Source organism: Echinops telfairi, unplaced genomic scaffold (assembly GCF_000313985.2).
Source record: "Echinops telfairi isolate 266 unplaced genomic scaffold, ASM31398v2 ScPeMD7_7469;HRSCAF=8507_0, whole genome shotgun sequence".
NCBI lineage: Eukaryota > Metazoa > Chordata > Mammalia > Afrosoricida > Tenrecidae > Echinops > Echinops telfairi.
In genome coordinates this window covers 84,029,971-84,040,335 of record NW_022111372.1, presented here as the reverse complement: position 1 = coordinate 84,040,335, position 10,365 = coordinate 84,029,971, and the positions used below count along the sequence as shown (strand labels likewise).

Sequence of the window (10,365 nt, the reverse complement as noted above, 5' to 3'; positions counted from 1 at the left end):
GGTGCTATTCTTTTGGTAGCTGGGCACTATCAGCTTTCTATTGACTATTTACTATAGTAGGAAGAAAGGCCTGGTGACCTCTTTCAAAAATCAACCAATGAAAACCCTACATCTCACATTCCCACTTGCAAGCCGTCATGGGGAGGGGGCTGGAGCTGGACCAAGCAGTTGTGGGCCGCCCACTGTTGAGTTGGGGAGCCAGGTGGATGGCAGCTACCACCACCACCTACTACTATACACACTTACTGCTCCAGAAATCACGAAATGAGTAAGTCAGACAACCCCCTCAACTTCACACTCTTAACTGGGATAACACAGAGAATACAAATTCATTCAATGGACAGTGAAAGTGGAAGGAAATGGGATGCCAAACACAGCTTCTTAAGATAACGGGAAAAATCTACTGCCATCAAGTGAACCCAGGGCTGAACTCTGCCCTCTCTTGCCTGGGACTTGGATAACAGCTCCTGTCTTTCTGCCTCTTTTCTCCTCACTTCTAATTTCCTCCACGCAAAGTGATGCTCCAACCTAGAATCCATTTGTCTCACAGTCCCATTGCAATGAGGAGCGCTCCTTCATTAAGGAACTGTTCAGAGAATGAAATAACGAACCAGAACAACTCCCCTAATGAGGGAAAAGAAACAGTGCACAAGTTAAAACATAAAGCCCAAAACAAACCCACTGCCGTCCAGTGGATCCCAACCCAACCTACAAGCCTGCACAGGGTTTCCAAGCTGGACATCCTGGTCTCATCTTTCTCCCAGAGCCAGGGGTTAGCAGTCTAGCCTGACCCGACAGCCCCACCACGGACCTCTTCTCTCCATAGTAAGTCAGAAAACAGGAGCTTTGTAGAAAAAGGGCGGGAATAATGGTAGGGGTGTGGAGAAGCTGGTGTTCAGGCGGCAGTACTTTTAAATGCCTCACGTTATCTGGTCCTGCTTAACCACCTGCCTCAAGGTGTCCCAACTTGCTTCGGTGCCCCACTTGCTGACCTCGATTCTCTTATCAGAGGTGTGCAGCTAGGTTCCTCCTGCCTAAACCACTTCCCTCCGCCATCTACTCCTGTCTCATTTGGCGCTCCTTTTAGGCAAATGCCTCCCGAGTCGTCCATATTTGTCTCCTAGGCTTTCATAGGGCTATCCTCACCTGTAAAAACACATCACATCTTTATCTTACATCACATCTGTATGTTTATTGTTTGTAACGTCAGCAAGTTCCAGGCGGAAAACTCCGAGAGCAGTTTCATTTGGCTGCAGATTCCGCACCTAGCACGCAGTTTGCATGCTTCAGGGGGAAAAGCCACCAAACACCTGGCGTGGAGTCGATTCCCTCTAGGGCAGGTTGGAACGGCCCCTGTCACGTGGCGAGACGAACTTTTTACGGGGCAGAAAGTGCCCGCTGGCGCCCGCGGAGCGGCAAGTCTCGAACCACCGATCCCGAGGCCAGCGTAGCGCCGCGGCAAAGGAGCCGCCGCAAGGAACCGGAAGTGCTGCCTTGTGGCTTGAGTTCGCAAAAGGGAACCCCGGGGACGCCAGGCAAGCCGGAAGTGCAGTGTGCCGTTCGCAAAGCGAGGACGGAAGTGCCCGCGGAGGCTGCCGGGAAGCGTGGTTCTTTTTCTTCCGGCGGGCATAGCGCGCCCCTTGTCGCTAGTGCGCTTGCGCCGCCTCCGTAAGCCAAGGTCGGGAACATGGCTGCGGGCTCCCTGTGGGCGGTCCAGCGGTGGGTGCAGCGCCTTCGGTCCTCCGGCGCCGCGACCTACCGCAGGTACACGGGGCGGGCGAGGTGCAGACCGGGAGGCCGGTGCGGCCGGGCCGGCGGCGGGCGGATGTGACGTGGGGCCAGGCTCCCTCAGCGCGCGCGGGAGGGCCCGCCAGGCTTGGCGCCGGGCGTGCTCGGCCCCGTTTTACAGAGAGGTAAACTGAGGCCCGAGGGCGTGGCCTCGGAAGTGGGCGAGCACGGGCTAAACGGGAGGCGTTCTTCTCCCCCGCCCCTTCTCCGCACCCGGAGGCGGTACGGACACCCTCGGGTGCTTTCGGCCGGAGCCTACCCTCCTTCCGGGCCCCACTCCACCTGTCAGTAAAGGCCAGGCTGGATCTTGGACTTGATTTTCCGAAGGGCCTTGCCCGCTGCCCTCTCGCCCGCGACAGCCCGCAGCGGCTTTATCTTTCAGTGATTGCCTACCACGCGCCGCCGGCCGAACTGGAGACCGTGCTTTTCCGTATTCTCCATTTAATCGCCGCGGAAAAGCAGGCTTAGAGAGGCACAGTGGCTTTTCCAAATTTAAGCGCACGAGAGCTGGGAGCTCCCAGCTTGGAAACCAGTTCTTGCCTCCGTAGTCGAGGTTTTCCGTGACTGGTGACCCATGCCGGTTAAACTCCGGGGCTAGTCTCAAGAGAATAGAAGGGACTGGGTGTTGGGGGACCTTGTGTTGAACGTCAGCGATGTAGATGCACCCTGAATTGTATGGCACTTTTTGTTTTGAATTCCCAATCCTAGCTACTAGCCTTTGTGCCCCCTTAGCTGACTTGAGTGCCCCCACCCCAGCTATGTCCATTGCCCGGGTCAGCAGCATGCCAGCTAACTATGGGGCCTTGGGTACTTACACACCCTGAGCTTCTGTTTGCATATTTGGAAGCAGGAATGACAATAGCATTAATCCCGTGTTGTGAGATAGAGAGAGAGAATCCCAGTAAAAGCCCAACAACGCATATGGCCACAGTAAGCATTTCCTAAGTGTTTGTATGGTTATCCCGTGTTTTAAAAAAATTGAAAGCACTTTCTGAGGAGGAGGGGTAGGGAACCTTTTTTCTTCCAACAGTCATCCGGATGCTTATAACAGCACTCGTGGACCATACAATATTATCAGCCAAAAAATTAGCCTGCTATCGGTGGTCAAACATTTCATTAACATGCCCAAATGTGAGGGCTTGAACTGCTTCTCCTTGGTGAGGCCGGTGATGTTAGCTGGCATTGATTTTGATACGGTCTGCGCACGGGACATTCCCCACCCCAGCTCCAGAACGTGGGTTCCCAAATTTATTTAGACACCCTCCCCATTTCCCCTCAGGTACAAAACAAACAAAACTCAAGTGCTCTGGCAATGAAATGCTGTCACAGTACAGCCCATAATCCAGGTTAAAGTGTAGGTTTCTGCATCTGTAGCCCGTCTGAGTATCTCCCACTTTTGGAAACACTACGCTGCAGACTCAATCTGGGCAGATTTCTGGTCAGTAAACCTCGGTGTGCCTGTGGGTTATTTATGATGGCATTTCCTCGCTTTGTCTTGTGCCTCTTGCCTACTTTAGGGGATGGCTGCATCCTTTCACCACTGCCACCCAAAGGACCACCGGTGAGGACTGCAGCTCTGAGGACCCTCCCGATGAGCTGGGGCCTTCTCTGGCTGAACGAACCTTAAAGCTAAAAGCTGTTAAACTGGAGAAGGAAGTTCAGGACTTAACAGTGAGTCGAGTCCGGGTGGGGCTGCTCTTCAAGGGAAAAATTGGGTTGTCGGCTTGAGAAAGGATTTAACAGCCACAGAGACCTGCAGGCCAGTTCTACTCTGCAGTTCCGGGTCGCCCATAGTCAAAATCGACTCAGTGCCGATGAGTGTGGGTTTTTGGTTCTGAGAGTTTAGACGGGAGCCCTAGTAGTCCAGTGGTAAAGATTCCAGCCTTGGGGCCTCCATAGGGCTGTCTACTCTGCTTTGGGGTCTCTATGAGTGAGAATTGACTCGGCAGGTATTTGTTTGGGTAGATTTTTATCCGGTGGTCTTCACATCCTCTCCATAGTTTAAGTATCAAAGTAAAGTTTTAAAAATTAAGTTTCCTCTAAATGTCTCTTGAGCTTTCCTTCGCCTGACCTGTACTCTCTTGTTCAAATAAGTACATTATTCAAAATCATCTGCACTGGTTCATAAGCATGACTGACTAAAGACAGTGGTCTCCTTTCAGTCCCTTGTTGTATGTGAACACCAGGATGTGGACATTTGACAGGTTCAATGCTTGGCATGTAGTAGACAGTAAATATCTGTTGAATGAATGAGGTGATTGACCAGTCTGCTCTACTGGTTAGAGCACATCTGGCAACTGTGTCCAGTCCTGGTTTGACAGACATACCATATATACTCGAGTATAAGCCAAGGCACCTCATTTTACCACAGAACCTGCCTTAAAAGTGTGCTGAAAAACTCGGCTTATACACTAGTGTATACAGCACTTTAAGACAGCCATACTTAAATAGAAGTTTTCCAAACCAAGACTGCGGTGGAGTTGGAGTTGAACCTTACTCAAAGAATTGGTCTTAGCCGACCAGATCTTCAGGCATAATCCTTGACACACTGGAATTTCCCTAATGGTTTAATTGTCCTTGATGAGGACTCTAGAACTGACAGGGGTGCCTCTGGGGTGGCAGAGTGGCCGGAAGGTCTTACCTTACCTCTTGCATGATATCCCCATGGTGCTCAGGCGACAGCCCCAGGATGACATGGCCAGAGAAACCCACCTTGTGATCTCCTCATAGTAATTGGCCCACCTCAGGAGAAAGGGGCTGGAGTTTGTATTCACTCAGGAGCCCCAGTCCCACCCCAATAAAAGCTCTGGACACTGAAGCTTCGCGGGCCTCCTGGTTGGTGAAAACATCAGTGCACATGGTAAAGTAGCACGTCCTTTGGGGGGATTTGAAAGCTGATGCCAGGGACTCAAGTAGAAAGAAAATGTTTTGAAAAAGATGATGACAACATATGTACAGATGTGTTTGACAAAATGGATGAATGTATGGATTGTGATAAGAGCTGTAAGAGCCCCCAATAAAATGATTTCTTTTAAAAAGAAAGTTCTATTTTGAGAACACTCCCAGCCCTCACTGTATGCATCTCTTCTTTATGCTGAGCCTGCATCCTTTATAATGATGCTCTAATTGTAAGCAAAGCACTTTCCATGTATTCTGCGATTTGGTCTAGTAAATTATCAAAGCTAAGGGAATAAGTAGTTCCAGCCAACAGGTCAGAAAAGGGATGCAGGGGACCCCTGAGCTTATGGCTGTTATTCTGGGAAGCCCTTGAAATTTTTTTTTTTAAATAAATCATTTTATTAGGGCTCTTATAACATCAGTTGTATCAAGCACATTTGTACAGGTTGCCATCATCATTTTCAAAACATTTTCTTTTTACTTGAGCTCTTGGTATCGGCTCCTCTTTTTTCCATCCTTCCCCCATCCTCCCACCCTCATATATATAAACCCTTGATAAATTTTAAATTGTTTTTTTATGTCTTACACTGACTGCTGTCTCCCTTCATCCGTGTTTCTGTTATTTGTCCCCCTGGGTGGGGGGATTATATGTCGATCATTGCGATCAGTTCCCTCGTTCTCCCCTCACCTTTCCCCTACCCGCATGGTATAGATACTCCCATTATTGTTCTTGAGGGGCTTATCTGTCCTGGATTCCATATCCTTATCTCTACCAGTGTACGTGCTCCAGTCTAGCTGGATTTGTAAGGTGGAACTAGGGTCATGATAGTAGTTAGGGTGGGGAGGACATTAAAGAACTAGAGGAATGTTGTGTGTTTCATTGGTGCTATACTGCACCCTGGCTTAGGGAATGTCCACTTGTGTCCAGATGGGCTTTGGGTCTTCTGAAAACTTATACCTGATCCTGTCCATGCCTTATGATCACATAGGCTGGTGTGCTTCTTCCATGTGGGCTTTGTTGCTTCCCTGCTAGATGGCCACTTGTTTAACTTCAAGCCTTTAAGACCCCAGATACCGTATCTTCTAATAGCTAGGCACCATCATCTTTTTTCACCACATTTGCTTATGAGCCCATTTTTGCTTCAGCGATTATTTCAGGAAGGTGAACATCACAGAATGGTAAGAGTATTAGGAAAAAGTGTGCTTGCATTGAGGGAGGACTTGAATTTGCAGCCAGCAGATCAGAAATGAAGGAGCCTGGGGAGCTTAAGGCTGGCGGCCTAAAGGAATTAGGCCATATCCAGTAGATGAGAACCGAGGAGAGACCCAGGGAATCCCAGATGTCTGGGAAGTCTTGTGTCAACTTGGCAGTCCTTGGACAGTGTCCTTGTTTAACTGTGACATCTGACCTAGCTCTGGCTGGCTAGTCAGAAGGAAGTGCTGTGTGTACAGCCGGTGTCAGAGTCGGGGTTTGTTATCGCCTCATAAACTCCCATGCTGGCAGGAGTAACGAGGATTGACAACGCCAGGTTTTGTAAGCCTGACAGAGAAAAGGACTAAAGGGACTTAAAAGAGCAGAGACATTTTTAATCTTGTTCTCAGTTGACCTGGAGTCGAGCTCAGTGACAGAAAGTCGGAGGGAGGCACTGTTTGCCGAACGGGACGTGGAAGGCTGTTGACACTTAAGACGCCGAGCTGTCCTTGCCAAGAATTCACAGTAGCCGGGCATGTGGCCCCTTCCACTGCTAACAGTGGGTCCCTGATTTGCCTGGGATTTGGAGTAGCTCACCTAAAAGTCCAGCAATCCTCATGTTGTTCTGTTTACAAAAACAAATCGCAAAGACAAAAGTTGTAAACTGAGCAAACACATTCCCGCCACCAGTTAGCATGCAGTATCATTTGGATTCTGCTTTCCATGTTCAGGTGAGATACCAGAGGGCCGTGGCCGACTCAGAAAACATACGGAGGCAAACCCAGAGATGTGTAGAAGACGCCAAGATGTTCGGTAAGTGAGGGATTGACGCACAAAGTGAAAATACCTTCCCATGTAAAGGACACGCAGTAGCAGCCCTGTAGACGCAGCATATTCCAACCATTTCTAGGTCTCATGAATCCCTGGCCTCCTCTTCCACTGCCTCCCACACTTCCTGTGCCTACTGCTCAGGAGCATGGCAACCCAACTCTTTCCAAAAATGCTATTCTTACCCTGGTTACTTTGACAAAACAAGACATAGTTGATTATTTCCTTTCCCGAGTGCTTACAGTTACTGCAGGCTGCATTGTAGTGCCTGTACAAGTAATTCTCTTGGACCTGTTCATGTACAAGTGAATCACTCAGGTGTGCACAGGAGAATTCAAGAACCAAAATTGGTCTGTATCCACGGGACAGGAATGAATCAGCTGTACCCCCACAATTTCCACTGTTGCAGACTAAGCTCATTTGCATACTCTCAGTAATCTGTGATGTACCAAGCGTTCATTTCAGGGTCTTTTACTGATTTTTATTTTCTTCTATACACACCACATCTCATTTAAAAGATCTTCATGAAAGTGTTAGTTGAGTAACAAAGAGTCAAGAATAAAGGCAGGTATGTTATTACTTAGTGCAAGCATAATTTACTAGAAGCGTTTACTTTCTATCAGGACACATAGAATCAGAGGGTTTGAGAGGGGCCCTTGGTTGTATCTAGTCCAGCCCCCAGCCAGTGAAGGTGAGCTGATGAAGAGTTAGGCGATGACAAGCCTAGACCTGCATCTGTTGTCTCCTGGCCCCTTAGCTGTCATTCTTTAAGCTGTGTGACACTGCTTCCTGGGGTCTGGGTTTTTATCTGCTTGTTGTGCGTGGAATTTGTTCCACTTCTGCTTACCCCCCATCCCCACCCCCGTGCTTTGTCTCTCAGAGCTGTGTAGTTCCTTCCAGGGCTTCACACCTCAGCTAAGTGCTGGGAGCTGCTGTCTAGTGGGCCCTGACTCAGTAGCCCATGGACAACAGAATGAAATGCTGCCCATTTGTATGCCATCCCACGATCTGTTGGGAATCACACTATTGAGATCCACTGGGTTTCCATTGACTGAAGTAGCTCACCAGGCCTTTCTTCCTAGTTCATTTTAGTTTGAAGCTGCTGACACTTGAGCGGCATCACAGCAACATGAAACTGACCCCTGACAGATAGGGGCCGAGCACCAGGCGCAGTGGCTGGGGATCCAACCCAGATCTCCCACCGGGGAGGCGAAGCTCCTCCCTGGGCCACCCTGCCATGGTACTGACAGAGGCTTCTGTAACTATCACATGCCTCATTTGTCATTTCAGAAGGATAAAAAGGCTGGGAAAATGGGATTTCTCAGAAACTGGATTTGTTTTTATCTTGTAATTGTGTGTGGCTTTCAAAAGGGAAATATATGGTGCAGCCCAGCAAATGTAGCAGGCATTTGGAGACACACCTCATGTATGGATCTTGTTTATTTACCATTCTTCAAGAATAAACCATACTTGCCATTATCACCATAGGAGCCCTAGTGGTGTAGTTGGCCTATGTACTGAGCTGCTGCCCCACAAGGCCCAAGGTTCAAACCCACCAGGTGCCCCAAGAGAGAAAGATGAGGCTGTCTATTCCTGTACAGATTTAAAGTCTCGAAAACCCTAAGGGGCAGTTCTACCTTGTCCTATAGAGTCACTTACATAACAGCATCGACTCAAAGGCAGTGAGTTTAGTATTACCGCCATCTTTTCCTAATCATGCCCCTCCCCCAGGAAATAGTAATATCTAAACTTTTTTTAACCCCTTCACCTTTTCAGAATACATGCCGTAGCACACCTGAGGCAGATATTTTCAAAATGTACATAACCAGTACTAATGGAAATAGCAAAAAATATCTATGAAAGCCATAAAAAGTCACTTTTACGAAGCATAGTCTTACCTATTTTAGTTCTACCTGCCTTCTTCACTTCCTTATAGGACCCTAATGGAAACATTGGTTGGATGGTTGGATTGGGGACTAGTCAGTGGTGACTCCGGAGCCCTGTGTGGTAGTTACCCTGCCTTCTTCCTGGGTTGTCCAGTATATACCCAGTGTACTTCGGCCCACCTAGGTCTTTCCCAGCCTCTGTTCCCAGGGAGGCCCGCATCAGGAGTGATTTCCTCACAAGTAATAAGTGTTTGGTTTTCCATAGGCATCCAGAGTTTCTGTAAGGACTTGGTGGAGGTAGCTGACATTTTAGAGAAGACGACAGAATGCATGTCTGGAGACACAGAGCCTGGGGACCAGAAGCTCACTCTAGAGAAGGTCTTCAGAGGGTTGTCACTTCTAGAAGCAAAACTGAAAACTGTGTTTGCCAAGCATGGCCTGCAGAAGATGACACCCATTGGGGACAGTTATGACCCTCATGAGCATCAACTCATCTGCCACGTGCCCGCTGGTGTTGGGGTACAGCCTGGCACTGTGGCACTGGTAAGGCAAGATGGCTACAAACTGCAGGGCCGCATCATTAGACTCGCCCAAGTGGAAGTGGCAGTCGAGTCCCGCAGAAGACTCTGAGTGGGCCATCAGGAACTGAAACGTCTCCAGAGTACAGCCACCTGTGTTTCCGTTATTTATTGAACGAGGTTTGTATTGTACATGAGGTACTTCAGGTGCTGTGCTTTGGATTTAGTCACATTGGCTTTATTTCTAAGCTGTTCTGTTGATGTACTGTGACCTGTCTGGTCTCGTCAGAACCCTCGCCAGAACCCTCGCCGCTGGGCACTTGAGTAGTGTGACAAGGGTTCCTATGGCCTTTTCTAAATATGTGTAAGGAACTTGTTTTTAACGTGGTACTCACATGACTTTGAATCAAAATCGTTTTAAAAGGTGGAGATAAGTATGTGTTTCTGTATTCTCAACTCAATATTCCTTTCTAGTGGCCCCTAAGATAAGAATTAGTTATGCTCTTGTAAAGAAAGGAGATAGGGTTTAACATTGGTTCAACATTTGGTACTTAGCTGATACACTTTCTAGTTGTATGAATGTAGATCCTCTGGGTTGGTTTGTGGTACAGACAGCATTTTAGGACTTGCTCTTTTTATTCCTCTTAGCCTTCTGCCCTTGTTGCCTCTTCCAGGTAGGCTTCGAATTCCATCCCTGCCCATACTCACCTCTTTCCACTTGCCATGTGCAAAGGCCGAAGGCCCAGGCAAGATCTGAAGAGAGGAGAAGCTTGAGGAAGCCAAGCGACTCCGATACCTTTCAGGCAAGGGTGGCCAAGAGTCGGGTGCTTGCTTTGCTCTGAGTTCTGTAATCACTTGAGGAGAATCGAGACAACACTCACAGCCAATGACATTGTCCTTGACCCAGTTTCTCGTTCCAGCAGCCCTGACATCTCCAACTCTTACCAGATTTCCCCGATGATCCATTACAGAGTATGTAGGGGGTCGGTCATCAAAACAAAAATGGCAGATACCTCACATTCTCCTAATTCCATTTAGTTATGTTGAGCGTTTTTTTCCTGTCCCCCTCTTGCCTTTGTATAAACATCTAGTTCCCCCTTTTATGTATTAACCATCTAGAGTGCAGAACCATATGTGGTTTATTATTTCAGTCTTGTAGCTTGCATTCTATAAAAATTCGTTCGAAAAGTGGGTTTCTGAGTGAAAAGCCATCGTTTTAAAGAGGTTGGTTTGGATAACGTCTGTTAAAGCAGGT

General features: G+C 48.3%; 1 protein-coding gene across 1 annotated transcript; it reads left to right on the top strand.

The window, feature by feature from the left end:
- The first annotated feature begins 1,687 nt into the window (after positions 1-1,687).
- On the top strand, positions 1,688-10,302 carry GRPEL2 (GrpE like 2, mitochondrial). The gene is made up of 4 exons (XM_004696713.2): positions 1,688-1,764; positions 3,306-3,459; positions 6,610-6,691; positions 8,858-10,302. The coding sequence occupies exons 1-4, from the start codon at positions 1,688-1,690 to the stop codon at positions 9,220-9,222; spliced, it is 678 nt and encodes a 225-aa protein (XP_004696770.1). The 3' UTR covers positions 9,223-10,302.
- Positions 10,303-10,365: the final 63 nt, after the last annotated feature.

Coding starts and splice junctions, on each gene's coding strand:
- GRPEL2 (XM_004696713.2), top strand. CDS start 1,688: ATGGCTGCGGGCTCCCTGTGGGCGGTCCAGCGGTGGGTGCAGCGCCTT. Junction 1,765..3,305: donor GGCGCCGCGACCTACCGCAG/GTACACGGGGCG, acceptor TGCCTACTTTAG/GGGATGGCTGCATCCTTTCA. Junction 3,460..6,609: donor AGGAAGTTCAGGACTTAACA/GTGAGTCGAGTC, acceptor TTCCATGTTCAG/GTGAGATACCAGAGGGCCGT.